At 41.6% G+C, this 27,367-nt stretch overlaps 1 protein-coding gene across 28 annotated transcripts in view; it reads right to left on the reverse strand.

Moving 5' to 3' along the window:
* Positions 1 to 27,367, reverse strand: part of SULF1 (sulfatase 1) — a 164,550-nt gene that overhangs the window by 48,041 nt on the left and 89,142 nt on the right. For 25 of the 28 annotated variants that reach the window (XR_011233179.1, XR_011233178.1, XR_011233176.1 and 22 more), the window contains 3 exons: positions 20,918 to 21,157; positions 11,424 to 11,575; positions 8,799 to 8,968 (listed from right to left, as the gene is read on the reverse strand). Coding sequence is in view for 23 of the 28 variants with exons in the window: in XM_069466397.1 (XP_069322498.1) it covers positions 8,799 to 8,968; positions 11,424 to 11,575; positions 20,918 to 21,157 (562 nt within the window). In the remaining 5 variants the exon portion in view is untranslated. The remainder of the gene's footprint in view (positions 1 to 8,798; positions 8,969 to 11,423; positions 11,576 to 20,917; positions 21,158 to 27,367) is intronic. The other 3 variants (XM_069466416.1, XM_069466417.1, XM_069466415.1) reach the window with 1 other exon arrangement.

The following is a 27,367-nucleotide window of genomic DNA, read 5'->3' on the forward strand; positions in this document are numbered from 1 at the left end:
AACCTTTCTGGTACACAAAGTTAGCCTGACGACCAGTTTGGATGCTGGTTACCTATCAAAACACAGCAGCACAAACACTAATATACCATTTAGTTCAGAAGACACTGTCTTTAAAAGTGGACAAGTTATGCTCAGAAGTGTAAGTCAACTCCTGTTTAAAGAGATAAGATTTATAGTGCAGAAAAGAGGGTGTGGCTCGATTTGCTCATCTGTATATGGGGCTAATAGCACCTGTCTTAAAAAGTTGTATTGAGGAACAACGACTATACATACATATCATTCAAAAATGAGTTTCCTCCATGAGCCGATAAACAAATACCTTCCGAATAGGAAACTGGATTAAAAAAATTCCATGGTCTTAAAAACCAAACTCTGCCTTACCATTCTTTTTAAGAGAAACTGTCAATATAAACTTTCTCCTGCGTACCAAGTAAATGATGCATGAACCAAATGGTCCCATTTTTGGCCTGAAAGCGTTCCTCATATCTAACAGTAAGCCACAGTCAGAGGGAAGTGGGGAAGAACTTAAGCCCGTGTTTCTTATTCTTCATGCAGCATGTTGCGTTACAAACAAGATTAGATTAAGAGGTTGAGAAGGAGGAGAGAGGGGCTTCTAAATTTCCTTGCAAAGGGCTTTTCACCCACGGGGGTAGTTTGAGGTCAGAGAAATATAGCAAGTTGGTAGTGAAAAGCCCCCTAACCATTTACTGATACATGCCCTGAAAAAGAATACAGCTATAAAAGATTACACAGGGGTTTTTATAATATCTAAATGTCCTCCTCTTATTGCCTTTGATGTTAGGTTGGCTTAATTTAAAAATAAATCTAGTTGACTTTTCTTTAAAACCACAAAACCTCAACACAAATAAAAATTACAATAGGAAACTGAAATGCAGGCTCACAGTGGGCAAATTAAATCTCCCACCAGTTACCCTGATGTGCTTGGCATAGTAACACCTCACTTTGAGGAACAGGCAAGGTTGCAGTAAATTACAAGCCTCAAATTGCACCCCCGGAATTACGGAACGACATATGTTAAATCTGGCTTATATGAAAAGGGAGAGTTCAGGGCCTCTTGTCAAAGCTGTCCTCCCCCTCCCCCTTTATTTTTCTTAATTTCTTGATATGGGAGATGACCCACGGCTCTGGGGATGAAGTCCCAGGTGGGATCTCAGCAGGCGGCAGGGAGAGGGGTGTGCATTTGCCTTTTAAAGGAAGACAGACTGCCACAGCTTCCCACAGAACAGCAGCTGTTCAGGGACCTGCAGGTGGAAGGTCGGGGGTTGCTGGAATTGACAATGTTGTTGAAAAGTGATCTTTTGCCAAAGGCCTTTGGTTGCCTCCTGCTGAGGGCTGCCAAATTCCTGGAAGATGCAGCCCTCTGTTCCTCAGTGATAATTAAGGCTTGCTTCCCTAACTGAGGGCTGACTTCCAATTATTCAAACAGGGCCTGCAGTGGTGAGCTGGAACACAAGCCGTTGAAAGAAACAGGTAACTCTTTTAGGAAAAAGTGGAAAACCACATACTCAACGATTCCAGAATGTTTTGGAATCAGACCCAAATTCTCATTCCAATTCTGTTACCCTGTAGTATGTGATCCTGGACAACTTTTTTGGGGCCTAGGCCTCAGTTTCCTCATCTATATAATGGGAATAACAACTTCAAAGCGTTCTTGTGAGGGTTAAACAAAGATTTCTGTGACTCTGGAGAGCAAATTCTGGGACCACATCATACACACACTTACAGGTAGCTGGAAAAGAGCTTACGGTTTAATAGCTCATTGGATTGTTGTGGCAACTCTGAGGACTTGGCAGGGCACCTCATTCTCATGTTACAAATGAGAAAGGAGAGTGCACAGAGGAGCTCAAGAAGAATGCGCCGGGCCGCTCTTGGCCTGAGCTCCTTCTACGACGTCCCACCGACCTGAGTGCTCAACCACAGACCCCAAAAAGTTCCTCAAAATCCCAGTCACCAAAAAGGAGAACTGAAACATATATTTCTTCCTATCACAAGTCAGTCCTAAAATCCTTAGCCTTCATCCTGATTTACAATATTAGCTGCTCCTGCTTCCCATTCCGGGGCCTCCTTATCAGCTGCTGGGCCTACTTGTGTTGCAAATGCAGAATAAAGTCTGACCCTCGAAGGCACACTGGATGCCTCAGTGACAAGGCATGTAGCACTGGCTATGGCTTTGAAATTGAGAGGGCAAAGAATCAAACTGTAGTTTTTGAATTTATGTTGCTTTCTTAAAAAAAAAAATCTGGGTCGGAGGTATATGTGCCTGACCTGGTAAGACTTTCTGTTGTCTCTTAGATAAGAGCTTTACCCAGAACTAGCACTCCATACCTTTATCCTCCCAAGAAAACATACCTGTCATCCTCCATAGGCTATTCCCATATTTAGAAGTTTTGACTTTTCCCATCAAGGTTTCCCTGCCTATTGCTTTTCTACAGTCATTGCTCGTTTGGATTTATTGCTCAGCACACTGGGTCACAGACACTTGAGTCCATTGCATCTGCAAGCTCAACCCTCACCACCAGGACAATCCTTTAAGTCTTATTTTCTTTCTATTATTGCTTAATGACATAGTAGGAATAGGGATTCTGAAAATCAATAATGTCACCTTTCTTTTTGTTGGGTGAGTATTTGAGGAGAATAATTCTTACTAGCAAAGAACTAGTTTCAAGAAATGCATGTGTTGTACATTAAATCCATACTTGGGAAACTGCAAATAACGTAGCAGTTCATTTTTACTGATGGCCTTCGCTGTCACTCCAGTGAAAATTAATATGTTTCTGCTGCTTTGTATCCGAACATGCGTTTTCTTCATTTGTTATTTAGTCTCAAACAATAACAAAAACCCTAATGATCTAACTCTTAAGGGTACTGGTAGCAGAACCATCATTCTCTGAGAAACGAAATAGGCCTCAATTCCCAGAATAAGCCAGTTACACAGATTTAAGGTGCACACTCAAACCATTAAATTGGAAATTCTATACTTAATCTTCCAAGCCACACCGTCTCAGTTTTCACTAACATTGAACTTACTTAATTGACTTTGTGGAGATATTCCCCACCAGAGTTCAAATGTCTTTAGAAAGGTAACATTTGAACACATGCAGGATAATACCAAACGCTCTTGATTATAGGGATGTAATAAAAATAATTTAGAGAGTCTTTTAATGATGCTATAAACACCAGTTAGAATTGTGCAAATACATGGGAACCACATCTAATATTAATTGTGACCATGACGTGAGTTGAGCAAGCCCAGTGTAGAGAAAAGATCATCTGGGACCAAGAGAATTGAATTTTGGCTTCTGTTTTGTCCCTAAATACTCATGTGACCTGGGCAAAGCCGTTTGAGCCTTTGTTTAAAAAAAATAGTCTTTTTTAAAAATAGGACCTTCATTTTTTTAATCTAAAAAATTGTGGAGTTAGAGTATCTCTAGGTGTCCTTTTAATTCATAAAACCTATTGTTTAAATATTTTGATACCATTTAAAAATGCTTTAATGTAAGCTAGTTGGTGAGGTTAACATGTTTATTCATTTGATAAACAAAAAAGAACTGTGCTTGGAAGATGTCAGGAGCTAGGTTCACCGGGCACCGGGAGGTTAAGAGATGAAACACTTTTGTCCCTGCCTTGGGGACAAAGTTGCCTTGCATACCTCCTGGGCACCGTTTGCATGATATTTTATTTGAATGCTGCCCCATGGAGTTGTGCAATTGGACTTCAGGGATCTGGGTAAACAACCAACACTGATCAATTGGATATGTAGCAAACGACCCATACAGAGAAGAACAAGGTAGGAATATAGAACAGGGAACAATTAGTTCTGCCTGAATCAGAAATTTTTATGGAGAATTTAAACTTTTCTCAGCTTCAAAAGCACGTCCTTTCATGTATTTGTGGAAGAAAAGAAGTGCGAATGTGCAAATTCTTTTTAAGGCAAGACATTTTTTCTCAGCTCTAGATAACAAAGGTGTTTCAAAAACTGTCCTGTGGCTTACAGAGGTAGTTCTTCCTTGAACACACTACATCTATACAAAAGCTCTGCTTTCGCAACAATTCTTGCAAATTAGTGGACACAGATTGTTCTACTGGGATTTTATATGTCACTTGGACCTGTGTGTGTGTGTGTGAGTGCACATTACGCACATTTCTGGGCTTGGGAAGAAACAACTGATGAACGAGAACAACAACAAAGTTTTTTTAAGTTGACAGGGCATAGTTCATAGGCAGGTGATAAGGGAGTCTCTTAGCTTCCCACAGAATCACGGGGAATCTTCTCCTGGCGTGGCTTTGTCCATAGGTGCAGATTATCACCTTGCTGGGGCCAGGAGAGACAGGAATGTTAAAGTGAGGGTGAGGATACAGCAGCTGGATGGGGATAGTGGGGAGATAATTTACTGAAAGTCGTAGTAGGGTCTTAGCCAAAGCGAAGGGCTTTATAGGGATTATTATCTGCACTATTATGATGGAGACTTCCTCAGATTTCTCAGAGGCCCTGAGTGGTTGAGCTACAGTCTGATTAAACAGTCCCCCCTGTCAACAAGTGGTCGATAATCCGCTCTCATTCTTCTACCCTCGTTTTGTAAAGCCAGCATGCCAGTATTGAACTGGCTTCCTCTCTTCGCTGGGAATAACAAACCCGAGGCAAGATGATACATTCGCCCCAGTCCGAGAGGGTCAGATAGCCATAACCCCAGGCCAGATGAAAGGGATCCCTCCGGGTGATGCCTGACCACCAAGGAAGGAGATCCAAAGGCGAGTGTTCACATTACTCGTGGCACCGCAACCACAGAGTCTATGGCTTCTTGCTCTGTTTTCACAGGGTCTGCCAAATATTTCTGCAAAGCACTTAACTTCTTGCATCCCTTTGCTTGAATGTGTTGCTAATGTTTTTGCCAAGGAGGCTGGCCAGTTAGTAACTCCATGCACCCCAATCAGCAGCTTGTCTTCAATTTGTCTCACTGCTTTTGTCTGAGGACTGAACTCTGAACCTGTGCACTCACTCGCCCCGACACGGGGCGCACACTCCCTCCTTCCAGGCCCTTCCTCCAGCAGCAGCCTGGGAGACCTTTACAGCAAAGATGCCAGGAATTCAAGGCTTCTAAGGCCTGCAGGAGACACAGCCAATCTCCACATTCTAGGTACACAAAGCCCAAAGCTTAACAGCAAAGGGAAACTGAATCCCTCAACCAACCACATAAATTTTCATTTTCTGTGGCTAAGGATGTTCTCCAAACTGGCACTTGCCCACAGCACACATGTGCACCTGGAAAAGATAATGTGGCCCAGATAGGCGCTTATCCTGTCTGTTCTTTCAGAATGGCCAGGTGTGAGAGGCTCATCACAAAAGTGAGTTTTAGCTTGTCGAGAGATTTGTTATGTCACCATGGACAAGCATCAACTTGTCATTCCTCTGGCTGCTTCCCCTGAACCTTAAGTCAAACCATGTGAAACTGCACTTTTTATAGGTCAAGAAAGCTTGAATATTGGCAGTTTCATACGGTTCCTCTTAATAGAAAAAAATCAGTAAGAATTAATACGTACGAAGTAGCTTCTATATCCCAGGCTCTATATGGGGACTATAATTGTGCCGCCATTCTTTTTTTTTAAATGTCAAAAGGTAATTTCATTTCATGATAAGTGCAATGAAGAAATAAGAACGGGTAATAGGATAGAAATTGGGGGGAAAGAAAGCGTCTGCAGTTAGGCAACCAGGGGTGGTCTGGAGAGGGGAAATTTGAACTAAGGCGAGAATAATGGGGAAAAGGCATGTACAAGTTCTACTTGTAGCTCTTTGATCCTGGTGAATGATCTTTAATGTGTTGTTGCAATTGGTTTGCTAGTATTTTGTTGAGAATGTTGGCATCTGTGTTCATCAGGGATATTGGCCTATACTTTTCTTCTTTGTAGTATCCTTCTCTGGCTTTAGTAGGAGGGTAATGCCAGTCTCATAAAATGAGTTTGGAAATGTTGTGCTGCCTTTCTTAATTTCATTCATGACATCCCATCAAGGTGCCAGTATTGTCCCCATTTTACCAGTGACACAATGGAGGTTCCCAGAAGTTAAAGAAAGTGCCCATAGGCTTAGTGAGAACCTCGGAGACAGGAAACCAGGCTTGTTTGCCTCTAAGGCCTGAATACTTTTCATTCTGCCACATGTAGATTTTGCTCCATACAAGGGCATAGATGGTTCATTTGAACTAAAAAGGAATAACTGAATCTATCTGCTTGTGGAAATGACTGAGCCATCTCATATTTTGTTACCACCTTATTTAACGACCTCCAGTGATTCTCTGCTTGCAGTTGCATACAAACCCGCTGATATCCTCAATATTCTACAAGTTTCTCTTTTAGGCTTTATCCCTTCTTGCCTTATTTGTGGCCCATTCTCCAGTACCCAGGTTCCGTCTGAGATCACCTGCCTATGCAGTGACCACTTGTCCCTGCCATAGTCTCTTCCTGAAATCATCTACCCAATCTCTACACAATCATCTGCAGAAACTCTTGGTCCATAAATTTTCCTGATTCCCCCCAAAGCTGGGATTGCTTCTCCCTCCCAACACTCAGAGCCCTGTGGATTTGCTCTGTACTTGCTACTCTGGTAGTACTGGTGATACGGCTATTCAAACACCACCCCCCCAACCTCCGTCCTCTCCCTAAAGCAGGGGTCAGGCTAGACATATTCTCTAGAGGATCATAGTAAATATTTTATGCTTTGAAAATCATACAGTATCTGCCATAACTACTCATCTTGGCTGTTCAATCATGAAAGCAGTCAGAGGCAATACATAAATGAATGGGCAGAGCTGTGTCTCAACAAAAGTTTATTAACAAAACTGGTGGCAAACTGAATTTGGACTGCAGGCTCCAGTGTATCAACTCCTGTCCTAGTTTCTTGGTCCCTAAATGTTAGCAAATGTGCCTTCCTCATGCTCGGGTCCCTGCTGTGCTGTAGAGTGTCACAGGGGCACTAAAGCCATATATATTTGTGGAACTAAATGGAATTTTCAATTGCTGGAATCAGGGATGCTTTTTTAAAAGCCATTGTTGAGAACTCCGCAGACTCCTCTCCTCATGCAATTATTGTCTATACATGCAACAGAGCTGTCAGAACCTCTTGACCTACGGCTAATTTTCCCCCTAAGCTTAGGACCTTGTCTGGAAGCTTCAAAGGCAGGCTGACTTCCAAGGAGCCATAAAACACCCTATTTTGTCAACTCCTCCTCAAGCTCAGGGAAACACTTGTAAGGTTTACAGTTGTGGAAAGTCACCTTAGGCTGGGATTCTGCTAATGAAACAGAGGAAGCTACACAAAGTGATAGCTGATTCAACAGAAATGAGAAAAGGTGGGTTTCAGGGTATTGAAGAAACTCGTAAGACTTTTTCCTTTCATTGAATCAGCTGTCTACTAAAATTGTAAGTGAGCTGTAATGGGGAGCCACTTGCCACGTGTGGGCTTCATTCATGAATTTAGTTGCAGAGTCTTCAGAAGCTTAAATGACCTGCCAGGAGGCTGACTCCAAAACACAATGGCTCATCAAGGCCATACTCCTCAGGTGCTAGGACAACCTTTTTATTTGTTGGCAATATTTTAGCATTAAAACACTTCCATCCTTTAAATTACTGGGCACGCTCAGTAGGTTACCCACCTTGGCTTCAAATGTATCCTTGGTTCCTGCCCTAAGTCAGCTCTGACCTCCTTCTGTCTAGTCTAAATCACTTGATATGATAGAGATGATCTATATGCCGCTGACCAGGAGTCATCAGTCGACTAGTTACAATAAGGTACCAAAATTAGAATATTAAAAAAAAAAAGTTGTTCAGGGATATTTAATGACTGGCAACTAGACAGCCTTCAGTAAGGTTCTTCCTGTCTGGAATCTTGGCTAACAATCAGTGTGGATGAAAAGAGATGGTATCTAAGTACAAATAGATTAAGAACGAATTTTGGAGGTTTAGTGATAAAGGCAACAGGCATCAATTTTCTGTTCCCTGCCTCTCTGATGGCCAAGCTTTCGGGAGATGCAGAGCCGACTCAGCTGCTCTGTGTGGAAGGCAAGACTGCACGCTGACTGCGATGTCTGGGAAGAAACCGTGTCGACAGAGGAAACAACACAATCATGTTCTTTGCAGCCAAAGCGTCCAGACTTGTCCACCCTTGGCTAGTCGGCTCTCTGCTGTGTGTCTCGTCCCCACCATGCCACCAGCCCTCTCCCGGCTGCCTCCCCACCCTCTCCTCTGGAAGACTCCTGCCTCTCAAAAAGAAACACGAGGTTATTTTAAAGCTGTGACCTGAGAAGGCCTCTTGGGCAAGCCACTCGAGCTGCTTTCTGCAGCAATCCTAAGTGCACATCTGCAGCAAAGCTGCTACAGTGTTTGCCTGGAAAATAAACCCATGTTTCTATAATCAGACCGGGGGTCTCCACTCTGCTGCTATGAAAAGCATACCATGTGATCATTATTATTATTAGATCAGACTCATGAATGTTATTTAAAACAAGTGAAGGGAACTCTTGGTAAAAATCGCCCCCATTTACCCTAAGCACTTCTCTTCCTTCCCACGTAACTTCTTGTCAATGCTGCAAATGTGATTCCTAATCGAACCACCCAGACAAGGCCCTTTATGTCAGGTGCAGTGGCTCTCCCTGTTCCACGCCTCCCACGTGGAAGCCGGTGTTCCTGGACACGCAGCGTGGAAGGACACAGGGTAGAGGGGAAGAGAGGGGTCAGGGGAGGAGGAGAGGCCGCGCTCAGCAGGTTGCACAGTCGAGGTTACTACTCACATGTGTTGGGACGCATTGGGGTACAGTTTTGAAAACTGTGGGGCTGAGTCCTCGGGGCCGTGCGGCGCCGCGTGGCTGATCACCATCATAATGGGCCTATGGGGATACATTCTCTTAGACATTTTGAAGTAATTAATGCTCTCGTTAGTGATTAAGTCTGTGAAGTAGTCCTGAAACATACATTTGACACAAAACAAAAATTACAAAAAGTGACATTCATCAGATCACATTTGAACAACTGCTTTGCTCAGAAGCAAACTCATTGAATGATGAGCTAGCTAAGGTCTAAAGCAGGCAGGAAGACTGTTCCTCCCAAGGCAGCAACACAGCCCCAGTAAGAGAGAAAATCAGCTGCCAGTTATTTTCTGGGGTTGCTAGATGGGTAAAATGCAAAAAATGTATTTTAAGTAATGCACAACGTAGCAATTAGGAAAGAAAAAAGTCCTGTTTGCCCAAGATAATGATTAATCTGGCCATATGAGTGCGAGAGCACATGAAACACTGGATACATATTTCATTCTCAGGTTGCGTTGGCGTAATTCATTGGCAAAAAATTTAATTACTTCGAGGGCAGGAAACACCCACGCCCACTTCAAATTTACAGTTGCAGAACACACGCACACAGGCACAGACAAATGTACAAAACTCAAGAAAAGATCTTTTCTTCAAGCTAAAAATTCACCTGTGGGAATTACACAACAATCACTAATCAAAGCCATGGCCCCAGTCTGGGAGCACAGGGAAAAGCGGTAACATGTGATCAAAAATCTACTTGAAACGCTTGAATACGGGGAGCGGTTGATTTCCTGCAGATTAGACTGTGTTAATTGCACAACTAAAGCAATACAGCTGCTGGGATTAGAGCCCGACGCTAATAAAATAACTTAACCCACAGCCGGGGTTGGAGGGCGGGTGATGCAAGTCTGTAAGGGGAAGGGAGGAAACAGAATGAAAAAGAAAGAAAAGAAGAAAACTTAAATTAAACCACCTGCTTCCTCTAAGTGTGTATCACTGGCCTGGAGTTCCAGTATAAACTTTATTCAGAAAGTGCCCAGGCAATGTTCACAGTGTTGAAGACTTCCAGGCATGGCAAATCGCATGTTGTGGATTCACGGACAAGAACAGCTGCAAAGGCAGCGTCAGAGGGACGAAAGCTGTGTCACATGTCTTTGTTAGGACAATGGCTATCCCCTTCCTCTTCCAAGGAAGTGCCTGTTTCATTCCTTTCCTCACTAAAAAAAAGATATATGTTCTTTTCGTACACAGTTGTCCTTGACACTTAATCAGTTGTGATAATGAGCAAGCTACGCTGATTTAGTATTTGGAGAGAATCTTGATTACTTTGCTCTCCTTAGGACAACAGGGGAAGAAAGGTTAACAGCTTGAAAAGGAGCATGAAAAGCATCCCCACAGACAGAAAGCGATGACAGTGACGATCAGAGGACGTGGTCTGCATCATTTGCACGCACCCATTGTGTCCACGACTGGGAATGAGACCCGGGGTGAGTGGCTGAGCCACTGCAGGACAATTTTCCCTCATCTTTGAAAATGAGGATGTTGCTCAAATTTGCTTCCAAGGTCCCTGGCAACTCTCAACTTTCATAAGTCTGGAAGCCTATTAGCAATGTTTGTGAATTCATTTGCATTCATTGTTTTCTGAAGGGTTTGCAAGAGCAGGACTTACACCTTATCTCCCACGAAGTCCCCTGCGCTCAAATTAGGCCAAGCATAAAGACAGCAATGTGCCAAAATTAAATCAGGTTCCCTTTTTCCGGTTTCTACCAAGTGTTCTAGCCTGTTAGGAGAGGTTGCTAGATAGAGCAGATTCTCTGCTTCGTTTAGACAAATGAGGAAGAGATGGGTATGGCTGGAAGGGAAGGGGATATTTTAGGCAAATTAGCTGGCTACATTCAAAGATACTTTTCCCTTCACTTATGATCTGAAAAATATTTTAAATTTAAATTAGCCATCACAAAACCTTTGTGAATTTTTAAGTCAAATCTAGGATCTATTTGTCAGAGAGCCTTGCGACATGTCCATTTCAGTGTCTATGAACTGATTTGGAAATCCTAGGATTGATAGCCTTGGAGACTTGATAGCCTTGGAGACTTTCGTGGACTCTCGCTACTTCGGGGCAGGTGTCCTGGTCACATATACTAAGCTTGGTCAGACAAGAGTAAAAACACGGAATGTGGTTTTCCAACCTTTAATTATTGTACTTGTTTGCTCTTATTCTTACCTAAATCTGAAGCCACAGACAGAATATACTTTCACCTCGAAGAAAAGTAAAACAGTACAAGATGAACATTTGATTACATGGACAAGCTGGGAGGGGGGGACAAAAATTATCACAAGACAGAGCAGAGGATCCATTATTTTCTTGATGATACTTTCATTGAAGGCTGATTGCCTTTCATCCTAATGAGGGGGAGAAATCACTACACAAAGGCAGTTTCCTTGAGAGTCTTTTTCTTGGCTAGGGTTTAAAATTACCTTAAAATTTCTCGTGCTAACATTGTGAGAACATAGAAAGCCAATCTTGTGGATAGTTTAACTCATTGAAAATGGCTTTTCCCCATTATGCACAAAGTAAATTGATGCAGTGTAAAAGTGCCTGAAAATTACCTTTGCATAATCAAATCCATGCTTTTCTTTGATGCCATTGCGACAAACAGTGTAATTATAGAAACGAGAATTCTTGATTAATCCAAGCCATTCTCGCCACCCAGGAGGGATGTAGCTGCCATTATATTCATTGAGGTATTTTCCAAAAAAGGCTGCAATGGGAAAAAAGAATTATTTTTTCATATGAAATAATTAGTCATAAATAAATGCATAAATATGAAATTACAACTTGAGAGACAGAGATGGTAAAACAAAAGTTAACCTAGGTAATAGTAAATGCCAAAATAACATTAGTGGAAGATTGTGATCCTTTGGTAGGGTGAAATACACACATTTTTCTTTTGAATAAATACAAGTAGCACCCAAGTACATGGGTTATGGTTCAGTAATATCACCATGATGATCATGGCATTCTGGGTGCATTTATTTCATATGGTCCTACTGGAATAAAACCAGAATATGCCCTTTTGTTAAGGTGATGTAATAATGAGAGAGGCAGCCAGTGTGAGATTTGGAATGCTACCACTGGGCAACTATTGGAGAACTGAAAGTTCAGTCTTTGTGATAAAATAAGTTTTCTAAGTTATTATTTGAGAGCTGTGAATTAAAAAAACACTATTGAAAAGCTTGTCTTTGTTTTCACATATCCAGAGAGCACAAATTTTCCATCCAGGGAACCATGGTCAGGGCTTTTATATCACATGCATTTTATGTCATGGGTGTTTATGTTATGTATATTTTATGAACATGTATGTCTATTATTGATAATAATTCTGTCAACATAGAGTTACTCCATAGATGACTAATTTTCATACAATGATAGTGGAATAAAAGTAGATATGTCACAAAAATGCCACTGTTCATTAAAAAGGCTCCTGGGAGGACTTCACATTTGTGACTTTGGCATGTCACGTCCAAGAGAGGCCCCTGTGCAACAGGGCTGACTGTTTTTTTCTGAGCAGATTTGGTTCTCTGCTGAATATGACAACAGGAGAAGAGTAAGGAGAGACAAAGGGAGGCTGGGATTCCAGGAACAAAAGGGTTAGGTCTTGATGTCAAATACCTTACAGCTATCAGAAGGGGAGCTATGAATGTATTGCTAGGACACTTTTGAGAGAGAAAGAGGGTGCTATTTGTAGTTATTGTAATTACACTAGGAAAGCAGGTATACAAAGCACTATTCTGAGTAAATTTAAATGTGTGGTAACCCCTCAAGTATGAATGGCCAGAGAAAACTTTATTTTCTGTATGTATATACAGGTATATGTATATGTGTGTGTCTGTGTATATGAGCATGCACACACATGCACCTATACGGACATACACACATGTATGCAGATTTTAGTCTTTCTGATATTATAAGGCTGTAACCTTTTGTTTTGGGGAGAGACCATGCTCTGTGGCCAGGCAGAAGCCTTCCACGTCAAAGCCACTTTCCAGCTTCATAAGCAGGTTTTATAGGTGTCCGCAATTACATCTATGGCAAAAAGTAGGTCCTGGAAGAGTGGCTTGGGATAACAGAAACGGATTCTAGGATTGAGGCACTTTATTGCCATTGGTCTTAGAGCACACAATTTTGAATCTTAAATTTAGTCAATGTACACCATTTGGGTGTCCCTATGCCATAGCTATTTAGCTTGCTTTCATCTTTGATATATAACTACAGATGATCCTGACTTACAGTGGTTCAACTTCCAATTTGCTGGCACAAATGCAATCTGCATTCAGTACAGTATTCAATAAATCATATGAAATACTCATCACATTATTGTAAAATACTTTGCGTTCAGTGATTTTGACCATCTGTGGGCTAATGTAAGTGTTCTGAGGATGTTTTAAGGTAGGCTAGGCTAAGTTATGATGTTTGGGAGTTTGGGTGTATTAAATGCATTTTTGACTTAATGACATTTTTGACTTACGGATGAGTTTATCAGGATGTGACCCCATCGTGAGTTGAGGAGCATCTGTACCTGTAGAGTATCTGCATCTGAATGTTTTATTTGCTCCTTAACACAACTGTTCAAATTGGAATTAACCATTTTCCTTTCAAATTTACTTTGCTCCTTGGATGTGTCCTCTGAGCGGCATAATCCCCTTCCCCGGTAACCAGGCGTGGCAACCCCAAGCGTCCTCTGATTCCGCCTGCGTTAGACCATAAGCTTTGTGACGGCAAATGTCGCCTCTGCCTCACCTCCGTAGCCCTCTCTCCATCCTTGCACACAGTACGTGGGTCCACAATTTTTGTTTCTTGAACTGGGGCACAGGGACCCAACGTATTCCAGCAATTCTACAAGTTTTAGACTTTTAAAAATTTGTGTTTTTACTTGAATTATAATTTTTAAAAGCTAATTTGGTCTTCTAAATATTTTCGTAGCATAGAGCTTTAGAGTTTCTGAAGCTGAAATTTCTTATTAGATTTTTCTTTGAAAGGAGTCCAGACTCAAGTCTGAGAAACGTGGCAATGTATGTTTGTTGGGTAAATGTTTATTTGTTGAATCTGTGAATGAGTGAATCAATCAAAGCGTCGGTCAGCTCAAGGCTTGAGGATTCTGCCAGGGCCGCTGGGCAGGTTGGTCAGTGTAGGGCAAAGCGTCAGAGGGTCTCACATCGAATGACTCAGGATTTCCCTCCAGGCTGACCACATGCAGTAGGAATTCTTCTGCGAGGGGTTCTTGTCTTTAGAGACTAACTGACCTTTCCACATAGAATCACAAGATAATTTTCCTTTTCCGACAAAATGCAACATGACTTCAAGCCACGGGCAGCAGACCAAGGCCACACCCCACCAATGTTTGCCCGGAAGGGGACTGTTTCCAGGAGGTTTGCACTTAACAACCTCGAGCCCAGCACTTTCTTCTGGCCTTCTCTTCATTTCAAGGGGTTTATCCCACTTTCTCTCCTTTCGTTTTCAAAGAGGTAGAAGAGCACAGCAGTTTAGATTATAAACCCTAGAGCCAGCCTGCCTGGGTTCAAATCCTGGCTCGGTCACTTGCTAGCTGTCTGTTCACAGGCAGGCTACTTACCCTCTCCTCCAGTTCCCCTCTGTAAAGCCCTGATGGTGATGATGACTATGGTGGCAGGACTGTTGCGAGGAGTTAATACACATGTCAAGTGCGTGAAACAGCACCTGGTGCATAACAAGGGCTTATTTAGTGCTGCTGCTACTCGTATCATTATTAGCATCACCATTTGCATTATCCTTCTGTGTTTGGATTTTAAATAATTTACCATTCTGCAGTGTAAGGAAAACTTACTCTATAGAGTTCCGCACTTGTGCATATGAACACATCTCTTGAGAGGTTGCATACTTTCTTCCCAGTGAGTTATTTCGTGGCAACAAATTCTCCTCCATTTGGCTCACATTTTCCTGCTTAATTAGTTTTAAATTTTTTTCTGCTACTTTTAGGTTGGTTTTTTTTTTTTCTTCTCCATGTCAAGTCATTCCTGTCCTTCCCTAATTGTTTTCCTTGTTAGGTTATTTCGCACTGTGTTCTACCCATTGCCATGGCTATTACCCTTTGCCTTAATCCTTCCCTTGTAAACTATTTCTTCAAGTCTCTTAATAGTCCTTGTTTTTTGCCTCAGAACTCCCTCCAGGTCTTCGGTGTCCTTGTGTTAATGGAGTGTAAAGAATGTTCTCAGTTTTCCAGATGTGTCCTCACCCATGACACTTGTTCCAAGACAGGCCAGGACCTCGTGCGTCATAATGCAGCACCCAGCGTTGTCAGCTCAAGTTACTCTGGCCTTTTTTGTTGCCTCGTGACATTGAGACTCATTTGTAATCACCCCTGGCCTCTTTCAACATGATGCTTCCTGGCAGCGCTCTGCAATTGATTATCTGGGCTTCTAATTATTTTCCTCCAGATGTATTAAATCTCTCTCTCTTTCCCTATGGTGAATTCCATTTTCTTGCCCCTACTGCCATCATGTCTGTTAGGCATAGTTTGAAGCTTTCCTTTCCTTTGGCATTGGCGATTCAACTCAACCACTCCTCTCTGAATACATCACTCACATGCCACTTACACAATCTTCTGTATCATTCCCTTCTTTTCGATACCGCGAAACACTTCCCTTTGCAGCTGTTTAAGAAGGTGGTGGGGGTTGGGTGACAGAAAGATCAGAAAGCCCTGATTATAATTATTGTTGGCTATAGGCCATGCTGCTTCTGTCTAGGACCACCTGTTACATAATCCTTAGAAAAATTTCCTGGAACTATCTGAAGCGAAGGCATTTATTTTTAAGTCAGCAAGAGTGGCTATACAAAAGATCTGATGCTGAGATGAAGTCAAATTTTTTTGAATATTATCTGATGATATACTGATTGAGATTTTACTCCATGTACTCGATAGACTTGGGGTGGCAGGATTTCATGGTAGTAACTAGAAATACACATAATTTTGAACCAAGTTAAAATTATAATTTATGTCAGTTTGTATACAGGAGTCTGTTTTCCCAAACTAGACTGTAAGTCTAGCGAAGACAGCAATTCTACTTTATATTTCTTCCATCCCAGTGTCTCGTGTAGTTCCAAGAACACTGTGGTTCAATAAATGTATGCTGTATCTCATGTTTATGTACTTATCAAGAATGTATAATACCATAATCCATAAAAATAAGATTGATTTATTTTACTTTGTGAACTCTACATTTAAGAACATCCCATATTAGAGAATAAAAATACTTGTTATAAGTAACATAAATTTTGTAATGTAAAAAGACATGCATTAAAAATAGATTAATTTATCTAAATTGATTTCTTACAAAAGAATTCTTCACAAAAAGATTTATTGTAGATCTCTATTAAATATTGCCCCTTCCACCTCAGTGATACAAAGTAGAATTGGTGACTAAAATTTAATCCATATGTGATTTTATGTACCTTGTGTTATAACTGTAACTTAAACACTGCAATTTTTAAATGAGTCAATATAATAATTAGCGTGAATATAATAAAGTCACAAAGCACAGTAATTTTGGACAGGAAAGAAAAGGTAGGCAGCATTCTAGGCCACTCTGCATGATGTAGGTTGGAAACCTGGCCTGTCCCAGCTCACAAACAAATCAAGGGCAGAGTAGGATGTGACTCCAGCTCTCCTCGGTCCAAGTTCAGGTTTTTTTTCCAACACCTGATGCTACCTCTCAACTGTGGATAATAATTTTTACCTTAAAACTTATGCCAGGTTTTATATTAATGTCTATACCCTCATAAGAAATTCAAACTAATTTTTTTTTTGGAGCAGATTTCAGGCAGGATATTCATTTTTATGATAGATAACCCAATATCATTCCCACTTCACTGGTCAGAACATAAAGTGCAGTAGACATGTTTCTGTATTTTCCCCTTCTTGAACATTTAAACCCTGGTAGACTCATATTTTCCATGAGTAAAGTTAGAAAAATTTAGGTTTTAGCCAGTCCAAAAATATGCCTCAGTTCTGTAAAAGAAAAATCATGTCATACAATGGTAAATATAATATTGGATCAATTCAATTCATTTAAATCCATGGATGCTGGACACCTCCCAAAATAAGCCTCCTAGTAATTTGTCTTCTTTGAGTTGTTCTTCCTAAAACTTATTGCTGCTTTGTGCTTTTTTTCTAGATGGATATTTATGTGTAATACATATTTCTGTTTTCTTCATTATTTTTCTTAGGTTTGCAGCTAAATGTTCCAACTAATAAATTCATTATTAGGAAAACAATAAAATATTATACATCAGCTTTTTCCCTACTAGCTTTTTTCCCACTAGCTTAGTGTCTTATAAATAATGACAATGGCTTAATACCTACTCATCAATTCTCTTAATTTCCTAACATGCCTGTCACTCATGTGCTTATTTGTCTATTTTCAGATGGGTCATTGTCCACAGTTGGATCAGTAACTATCGTCACAAAGACATCTTTCCATCTAATTGTCTGAAATGTTTTCCCATCAAGGATAATTTAAAATTATGTAGCTCTTTATCACTACTATTTTAATCTTCCAGTTTTTAATCTTTCTGATTTACTAATAGGCAAATCAAAATTTATTTTCTTGAGGGTGTATTATCCTTTTTCTATTCCTAAGCATTTGAGAAAATCCTTATTTCCCTCAAAGAATTCCTTTAATTTGGGAGGATGACTTGCTATAAATTCCATTATTACCTAAGTGTCTAAACCCCTGGGAAGAAGGTTGGCTTTAGAATCAGACTTGGTTTCCAGGAGAAGACACGTGACTGAAGCAGGCTCGCCGACCGTCTTCCTCAGGTAAGCCTTATGGCGTGAGGTCTTGTTTCACCCTGGACCTGACTCTTCCGGTAAGGGCAAAACACCGGACAGAGCCCTGAGGACCACAGTCCTGGTGCCTGCTCTTCCCATTAGAATGTCAGGTCTGTCCCTTAATCTTGTGGCTGTAAGTTTACTTCTCTAAAAATAAGGAAATTGAACTAACTTATCTCTGAGTTTTAGTCAAGCTCCTTTAATCCATCTTAGGGTGCATATAGCATAGCATCATTGAGACAAGTAACAGAATGCACTGTGCTTCTTAGAGGGACCTGATTTGTTTTATCCTGGTGACCCAGCGAACTTTACAATGGGTGGTGTTTCCATTCTTGCTTTTCTCATCCAGACGCTTACTTCCAAAGTAGCAACCTTTCCCTGCAACTCCATGGCAAGCAGGCTGTACGCCAACCTTTGCCTTGACTTTCACTACTTCTATGCTTTGCTTCTGTTTGCCAGGGTCCTTACTGTTCTGTGTCCCATTGTGTTGTAGGTGTCTGTCTAAGGCATCTTGGACCGAGGCAGGATAGAATCACGTCAGTAAATAGCTAATGGAAAGAGGAAAGACTGGAGTCAGATGTGCTGAGTTCGTTCCACCACTGACTAGCTTGTGACCTTTGATAGCCCTCCCAAGTCTTGGCTTCCTCAGTGGTAACACGGGTGAATTCTTTCCTTCAAGGTTGATATAGGAATTAGGGGAGAAAACAACAAAATCTAATCCCCTTCTTTCTTGCCTTTCCAGATTTAGTCCTGAAACACATTAGCAAACCTTAGATGACTGCTTTAACTCCAGGGTAGGCTTTGTCTCACCCTGGATCTCTACTTCCTAACACGACACCATCCGTATCACTCTGGATATGTGAGTGCCCCAACTCTTCCTCTCCATGTCTGTTGCTAGGGGTTAAATTATAGGGAGCCTGACAGCTGAAAGGCACTGAGTCCACACACTTCCCATCAGCAAAACACTATTTGGTGGTCAAAATCAGGAACCAGGCACTAGGGAACTGTTTCTGATTCTGTTTCTGAGCTGGTCAAATGATATTTGAAATCCCTACCTTTATGAAACAGAGCCAAGTGCACTTGCCGACTATGAACCCTACAGGGATGTTTGATGGATTTGCAAATTGCTTTAGAGTCCTGAGATGAAAGGTGCTATAAATTTAAATCACTAATGTGAGAAAACACACTCAAGATAAAGCACTTTCTAACCTCTCTGTAACCTAGTTTTTTTCCTAAACATAAGCAAACACCCTTGAGATTCACGGGATGAGCTTCTTCTGTGGGTAGAGATCTTGAGATGCCTGTGAGTGATAGTCCTATCATATGCACGATCAATATTTCCATCCATAAATAACAAGTAGTAAGTGCCCGCAGGGTGCTCTGAAAGAAAGCAATGGCTACATGCTTCCTAAGTCCAGTGGGAAAGGTTAATTTCATTTTTAAAAGAGATTTAAGAGAATATTTATGTGAAATCCTTTACTTTTAAATCTTCAAAATAGAGAATTTAAAGGCCTGAAAATCACTTCCAACAAGCTTTAATAATATCTTTGGTTTTTATGACCCAGTCTAGGTGGTGTTGAGAAACACAAACCTATTTTTGCACCGCAGCCCTTCTGTCAGCAAAGAAATGCTCTGCAAACCCAAGGACAGCATCTACATGTTGGGAGGATAGGGCTTTGGGGGCAACATTACCGGAAGGAGCCTTGCTTTTTTCTCAGAAAGACTGGCATGAAGTTCCCAACCCCTCTTGAAAGAGGTCCCCGGTTTTCAAAATACCAGCTAACCAAAACCTCTTCTTGCCCTGTGTAGGTTAAACAATGATAGTAGGTGTAGCAGTTAGGATGCCTTGCTCTTCTGGAAGATAGAAGTGAACATCTGAGAATTAAAGTGACCATGACTTAAGTAAGCTAAAGAAACTTTTAAAATCCTATTAATTATAGTGCAACCACTATGGAAAATAGTATGGAGTTTCCTCAAAGACCCGAAAAAAGAACTACCATATGACCCGGCAATCCCACTGTTGGGTATAAATCCAAAGGATGGCAATTCAGTATATTGAAAAGATACCTTCACTCTCATGTTTATTGCAGCACTATTCACAACAGCCAAGATATGGAATCATCCAGCAATAGATGAATGGATAAAGAAATTGTGGTGCATAAATACAATGAAATATTATATGGCCACAAAAAAAGAATGAAATCCTGCCATTTGAAGCAACATGGATGGAACTGGAGAACATTATGTTAAGTGAAAAGAAGCCAAGCACAGAAAGATAAATCTCACATGTTCTCACTCTTACGTGGGAGCTAAATATTAGAAATAATTGATCTTATGGAGACAGAAAGTAAATGACAGTTACCAGATGCTGGGAAGCGTAGCTAGGAGGGGGGTACAAAGTGAGGATGGTTAACGGATGTAAAAATATAGTTAGATAAATAGATAGAATGAACAATATTTGATAGCACAAAAAGTGACTATAATCACTATATGCCTATAACAATAAATTAGAATATACTTTAAAACAACTAAAAGAGTGGAATTGGAATGTTCCTAACACAAAAAAATGTTAAATGCCTGACGGATACCTCAATTACCCTGATTCGGTTAATTTGCATTGTATGCCAGTATCAAGATATCACATGTACCCTATAAAGATATACAGCTATTATGTACCCATAATAATTAAAAATAAAAATCATATTAATTATAAATGAATCAATAAGGCATATCATCAGTTTATTCATTCAGTTATTCATTAATTTAATAAATAATTTTAATCATTTACTATGTCCCACACCCTGGAGTGGGTACTAAAGCTGTTTGGAAACATTTTTCATTGAAACAACAAGCAGGAATTTACCAACATCTAAGAAAAGCCTAAGTTGTGCCAGGATCCCTGGCAATTTGGGAAACTGAGGTAAGCAGGTAAATGGAACAAAACTTCTTCCATTTTAAGTTATCCTGGAAGATTCCAACCTCCAGGTGCTCTGATGAGAACAATACTTTGATACTGTGTCCATTGGAATTGTTGTCATTCTTCTCGATGGGATCTCTCATGGTTACACCGTTCAGAGCAAAAAGGAAGAGATGGAAAAGATACTGACAGAGAAGAGAAATGCTAGACTACTTCACTTAGGGATTTATTGGAACTTGATGTGTTTCATTACACAAAGCATTTTCCTGTGTCTAAGATGTATGATCAGAGTTTATGGGGCTAGAAACGTCATCCCTTACCTGTTCTGTAGCCAGTGTTGTTAAGATATACAGCAAAAGTTCGAGGCTCATGCATTGCCTGCCACGAGGGTGAAGAGCAGTTCTCGTTGTTGGTGTAGACGTTGTGATTGTGCACATACTTCCCGGTGAGCATGGACGACCGCGACGGGCAGCACATGGGGGTAGTCACAAAGGCATTGGTGAAGGTGGCCCCCCCATGTTCCATAATCTTTCTCGTTTTGTTCATGACTTGCAGGGACCCTGAAAGGCACAATGCCAGCATTGTTTAGCAAAGTGCCGCACACGAATGCCCATTTATATGGCGCCACGCAGTGCCTCTGTTTCCCTGATTTATTCATTTCCCTCCCCCTTGGCTTGAAAGAGTCTATAATTTGATCAGCTCTCATTTCTACAACAAAATTAGACATTTGGGATCCTACCATCTCAAGCATTTTGCAGAACAATAAACACACTTCTCTCCTTAATCACAAAGAAAAAAAAATGCAGGCTAATCTGATAATTAAAGCTAGAATTTTAGATATGGAGCAGGCTCAAAGGCCAGCAGCCCTTTGAAGATTCCTGGAGAACAAAAGCCTGATACACAAAAAATCAAAACCTCCAGCCCACCCCACATGCAAATGCTAGTGACACTGCAGAGATTACTAGATAGAGCATTTTAATCATATGAAAGAAAAGAGAAAAAAATTTTCCCTGTTAAGTAAAAGTCCCACCCAAATGCTTATTTTAATATTAATAATAAAGATCTTCAATGTAATTTGCTATCCTCTAGTGACCTCACCAAATGTCTGCCAGTTTTTTTTATTAGGACAGCGTTATCAGTTTATATTTTGACCTGTTCACCTGTAATGACTAAAGACTGGTTGTTCACCTATTGAAAGAGCTATGATTCTATTGCATTCAAAAGCATTTGCATGGTTGTAATATATTCCATTTTAACTGTAAGGATGAAATAGCAACATAACATTGCTGAGAGAGAAGGGGAAAAAACCTATTTCGATTACTCTATCCAGCCAAACACTGCAGCTGAAACACATCCAAAGACTGCAGAAAAGCACAGGCACAATTCAATAGTCTTTTCAGGACTTGTCAAGAAATGCACCACAGAGCACTACAGCCAAGCCCACTGCATTTGAATCTCGGAGCCTCAGATTTCCAACTGGTCCCACTTCTTCCAAAGAAAGGAAGAAAGTCCATGTTTTCCAGTAAGGAAGGAAATCGCAATGCAAACCAAGCAAGCATTCAGAGCAGAATAGAAGTGTGCGACAATCCAAAAAGCCACAGTTAGCCCCATTTCTTCCTACACTGGCTTTAACTGTTCGCATGACACATACGAGAACTGGAGGAAGGTTTCTAATTGGGTCTCATTAGAACTCCCTAAAATATGCTTCACCTAGGAGCCCTTCTAACTGCTCTTTCTCTTCTAGTAGTCTTCAGGGGATCAGGCAACCTTTTGCAGTCAGTAAATAACATGTCGTGAGCGCTCACTTCATGCTGAACATTCTGTCAACCTCAGCACTCTGGGCTGATCCCCCAAATGTAGCATTAAAGAAAGAAATGAAAAACTCTCTGCCTCTGGTCTTCAGTAGTAAACTCTCCAGATGAGAACCTTGGTATAAATATCGCTTGGGAATATTTGTAAAGCAACATATATGGTAAGAACGTGAATACAGTGGTAGCAGTACATAGAAGGACAGAAGGCACCTGGAGTGAAGGCTTAAGAGTTCTGAAGCAAGAAATGAGGACAAGTGGAAGGAAAAGAGGAAGAAAATGTCAGACGGGTGAAGTGTGCTGTTGGAGGCATGGGGAGGAGGCATGAGCAATGCTCTGGAGGTGGGAGGAAGCAAGTGGAGGGATGAGAACGGCGCACTGATTTCCTGGCATGCAAAGGAATATGGAGAATTCGCTCAATGAAATGTGGGGCGCAGAGTCAGCAAATAGCTCGGAGGCTGGGCAGGGATGCTCAGATCTGGTAGAGTAGACAAACTAAAGGCAGAATAGGTTCTTCGTCAAAGGCACGAATGACAGGATTGATGTAAAAGTCTCTGAGAGGTGTTGCTGCTGCCGTGGTGGTGTCTGGATGGAAGAGGGCGCATGCTGGTCCATCCGAGAGGTCGTGGAAGCCCTCTGGCCCTGAGGAAGAAGAGCCTGGACTGCGCTGTGCCTCTGACGGAGTGACCCTAAGGAGCAGATCCAAGCGACATCGTAATGCACCAGAAGGCTGTGAGTTAACTAACACCCCAAAGTTTTCATCATGAGAAGAAAACTGGAAACTCATTGTTTCACTGATGGTGAAGAAGTAACTAAAAAGGAATATGCTTTACAGAAGATCAAAGAAGTTCATTTTAGAAATGATGCATTTTATATTTGTGTTGGTTGATCATAGGGGGGAAACATCCTGGAGATAAATACATAAACAGACGTGGGAGCGGAAAGGCAGCGAGAGGTGATGCTGATCATGTCTGTTCACTTACTCTCCTCTTTAGATATCCGTAGGGGTTACTTACTGTAGTATCTTGAATTTTGGGAAAACAGCAAACACTGTTGATGGATTTTTCACTGCCCAAGAGCCTATTTCAAAGACCTCTCAGAGTTTCCTTTAAGAGACTTAGCTGAATTCAAATGAAAAAAAAAAAAAAAAAATTGTAGCTGAAGGCGATCCTCCAAGGTCCTGCATCACAACGCAGCAATCTCCAGTTTACAGACTCATTTGGACTGCAAATATGGGATGGAGGTGCAACTCTGATTTAAAGTCAAAATAACATAAAAACTGGGGCTAAAACTTAGCCCAATTCATCATTGCTGGAATTGCCCCAGCCAGGACTCTCCTCTCACTCTCAGTATCACCCTCTTCTTAATTAACTGAGCCGATTGTGTAGAGGTCCTGAACAATCCCTCCAAATGCCCAGCTTCCAGCCAGTCCACAGGTCAAAGGGAGCTAAGATGACATGTGATCCCCCCAGGCACCATTCACAACACAGCTCCACCACTGGGGTTCTTGAAAGCGGGCATCTGGCTTGAAGTTTCTCAGTAAAGAAGATTCTGAGACCATGCTTATCCAACTTTAGAAATCACCCAAAGAGCATGCTAAGCCACAGAATCCTGGCCACACCCTGAGATATTTGCATTTCTAACAAGCCCCAGGTGAAGCTGAAGCTGCCTGTCAGTGAACTACGCCTGGAGAAGTATTCTAGGTGGGACATGGAATCAGGGCAGCCTAGAGCTGGAAGTGACTTTACTGGGTGCCTTTTTTTGAGTGATCTAAGTGGCTTAGACCGCTGCCAAGGCTGTAAGATATATCACAGACAGGAAAAGGAAACATTGATTTACTCTCCGCCAGGTTCTTTTCTAAGTGCTTCTCCTGCTTCAACTCATTTAATCCCGACAATAACCCTCTGCGGTGGGTGCTATTGGCTATTATTCCTATATTACAGATGATGAGCCCGAGGTGCAGAAGGTTAAACAACGTGCCTAGGGCCACACAGACCCTCAGGGGCAGAGCACAGAGGCAAATGCAAGGCCCCAGAGACCGTGGTCTTGAGTTCCTTCTAGGCTGTCTCCTGACTGTGACGTTGACATTTTCAAGACAGAAACAGAAATGATGTCTGCTTGCAGTCAAGCTAGGCCTCACTTTCTGCAGTCTCATCTTTTGATTCATCTGGCCTCAGGGGAGATACTGACCGACACTAATGCCTGCCTTGTGCCCTCCTAAGGGCTGGAATGCTCTCAGGAGCTCTGTCTCCAGCAGCTGACTGCCACGCTGGTGTTGACTGTCGCCTCTGATCTCTGTGGATTCTCTGGGTAGAGACAGATGATGGAGTGCAGGCATCGGAACCTCTTCACTCTGCTGTGTCAGTGTGTACCAGTAAGGAAAGCACCAAGCACCTTCTTTTTTATAGCTATGCAATGATTAACGCTGCCTGGGCACTGTATCTATTCCCACTGTGATTGCGCCATTGATTGCTCATTGGCAAACTGTACCAAAAACTATTCTGCAATAAAACTCATAATTATGCATTCACAGCTGTTGAGAGCAGTGGACGGGACAATGTTCTATCCTGTAGGTGGAAGGACTCACTTTCATTTTAAGCTGAAGCTCTTTTCTTCTCTACGCTTTAGGCCTGTGGTGCCTCAACTGCAAATAGTGCTGGTTCTTTAGTACTAGAACAATTATTTTATAGGAGTGATATGAAGCTTAAGGTTGAACACTCCTAACTAGATTCACAAGGTGAGGCTCCGGAGGATAAGAATGAGAAGAGACAGAGCCCTGGACTCGAATTTATGGGGAAACATCTAGATTTTGCCACAGATGAGCTTGCACTAGTTATTTAACCTCTTTTGGTGTGCTTCCCATGTGTAAAATGGAGCTCATAATAGCTCCTGACTAGTCCGCAGGGTTGTTGAGGACCAAATGGCATGATGCCACCAAAGTACTGCCTGCAAGGAGTGTTGTCAATGCAGCTGTGATTTCTTCTGTGCTCCCCTCAACCCCACCACAGTAAGTTTTCTCCTGCCTTGTCCATCTTCTCTTGTCTGGAATCTACATCCAGATTCCAAAATCTGGAGTAAGAGAAGAGAGATCGACTACTTTTTCTGTACAATGTCGAGGTTGGCTTATCAGTTCTTCCCCTCTTCTCACACACTGCCCCCTCCCCCAAGCTAAAAGTCCAACTTCATTATTGTTTTAAATTGTCCTGCGAGGTGAGAGCCTGACACAGATGCTTTGAAGCAGCGAGGTCAGTCAGCTTGGCCAGTGAGGGCACCCCACTGATGGGGCTGGACGAGGGGGAAGGTTCAGGCCACGGCTGAGTCCCAGGACCGCCAAGACACGCGATCCTAGAGCCAGAGTTCCAGGTTGGGCCTGGGGACATCTGCCATTGCTCCTGCAGGCTGAGGGACGCTGTGACAGCATTTAGCTGTGGACCAAGAAGCTGAAGAGGTCAGCAGTGACTGGGGGTGGGAGAAGTTGCCCCTTCAGGAATGCTGCAAGGGCCACCACGTGTGCAGTCTTGGCACCGTTAAAAATCCAGGCTCCTTGGATGGAGTATGAGATAGGTTGGGGCCAGAGAGGACCATGGTGAGGAACTGAAACCATTCGACACACTCCAACTACTTGATTCCCCCATCATCTGTGTGAGAAAGGTCAGGAGGTCGAAAATGTCCTGCTAATCTGAACGACTTTACTATTATAAAATCCCACAGAGAGCCTGAATTACTTCAGTGACATGTTAAACTTTAAAACAAAGCTTTACCTTTCCTGATTCCTATATCTTAGCATTGGATTGGTCAATATTTTACACGATTAAACATTAAAATTTTCATCAAGACTGTTGATCATGTCCAGAAAAACTCATACAATCAGAAACTCAATAACAAACATCATCATCATCATCACTTATGAAAGTCCCAGCCATGTGGGATTTATACACACCTGGCTTCCAAGACAGACAAATCTCCACATGGACTGCAAGGGTTCATGGTTTGATGAGTGACAACAACGCACAAATACGATTTTTATTAATTGTGCAGGGTTGTTTGTCAATGTCCTTGTTTTACGATGATGTAAGGTTAATGCTTCAACTATTTAAGTGGTCTGTATTAAATACATCATTGCCATTTTCTCATGCCAACAGTCATTTCCATTGTAAAGTGGGAAACACTAAACTGATATTTCCCATATTAAAAATAGCTTTATTGATCTATTGAATATTTTAATTCTTAAAGCACAAGAAAATAAATAACACAATAAAACAGTCTATCTTTTTCTACCCAAACTATGGAATTGGCAAGAAAAAAAGCATATGTTTTCAGCTACAACCCAAGGGGAAAAACAAGTTGGAGGAAGAAGGGAACAAGAAAAGATAATAAATCTGTCTGGAATGTTTCCAGGTCACTTAGACTCATTATTTCCTCCCCACCCCACCCCCTAAAAGGCCATTAAAAAGCTGAGACTAGTTACTTACAGGAATGGAAGTTCACATGCCTATAGGGCTACACAGTGAGGTAGTTCTGTATAAGAAGGCAGCCAGGAATAAGAAAAATCGTGGGGCTTTTGTGTCTTTTCGTAGTTTTACATGTGCTAGAGACGTGCGTTTAGAGAACTTTCTCCCAACTGTAAGAAAGACAGCAGTGTGGGCATGATAATTAATGGCAGCTGCTCCTTGGTGTGAGTATTAGGGAACAATAGCAAGTACTGGGGATCCTAATGTCCTGGGGAGGGTACACCCCACTCACAGGGGGCTGCCTCTAGTCCTGAGTCCTGTTCAGGCCTCTCTGATGGCTGCCTTCTGGGAATGCAAGCATTTATCTCATGGCTGCCCTCATTCTTCTGAATTCTCCAGAAAAAAGCAGAATCTGGATTTTTTAAAAATGTGAAATCGCCTGATTTTTTAAATGTTGTCTTAATTTTTAAAATTGTGCTGGTCAAACAATACCACCTGTGGGCAAGCTTCA

Source organism: Eulemur rufifrons, chromosome 3 (assembly GCF_041146395.1).
Source record: "Eulemur rufifrons isolate Redbay chromosome 3, OSU_ERuf_1, whole genome shotgun sequence".
In the NCBI taxonomy this organism is placed as follows: Eukaryota; Metazoa; Chordata; class Mammalia; order Primates; family Lemuridae; genus Eulemur; species Eulemur rufifrons.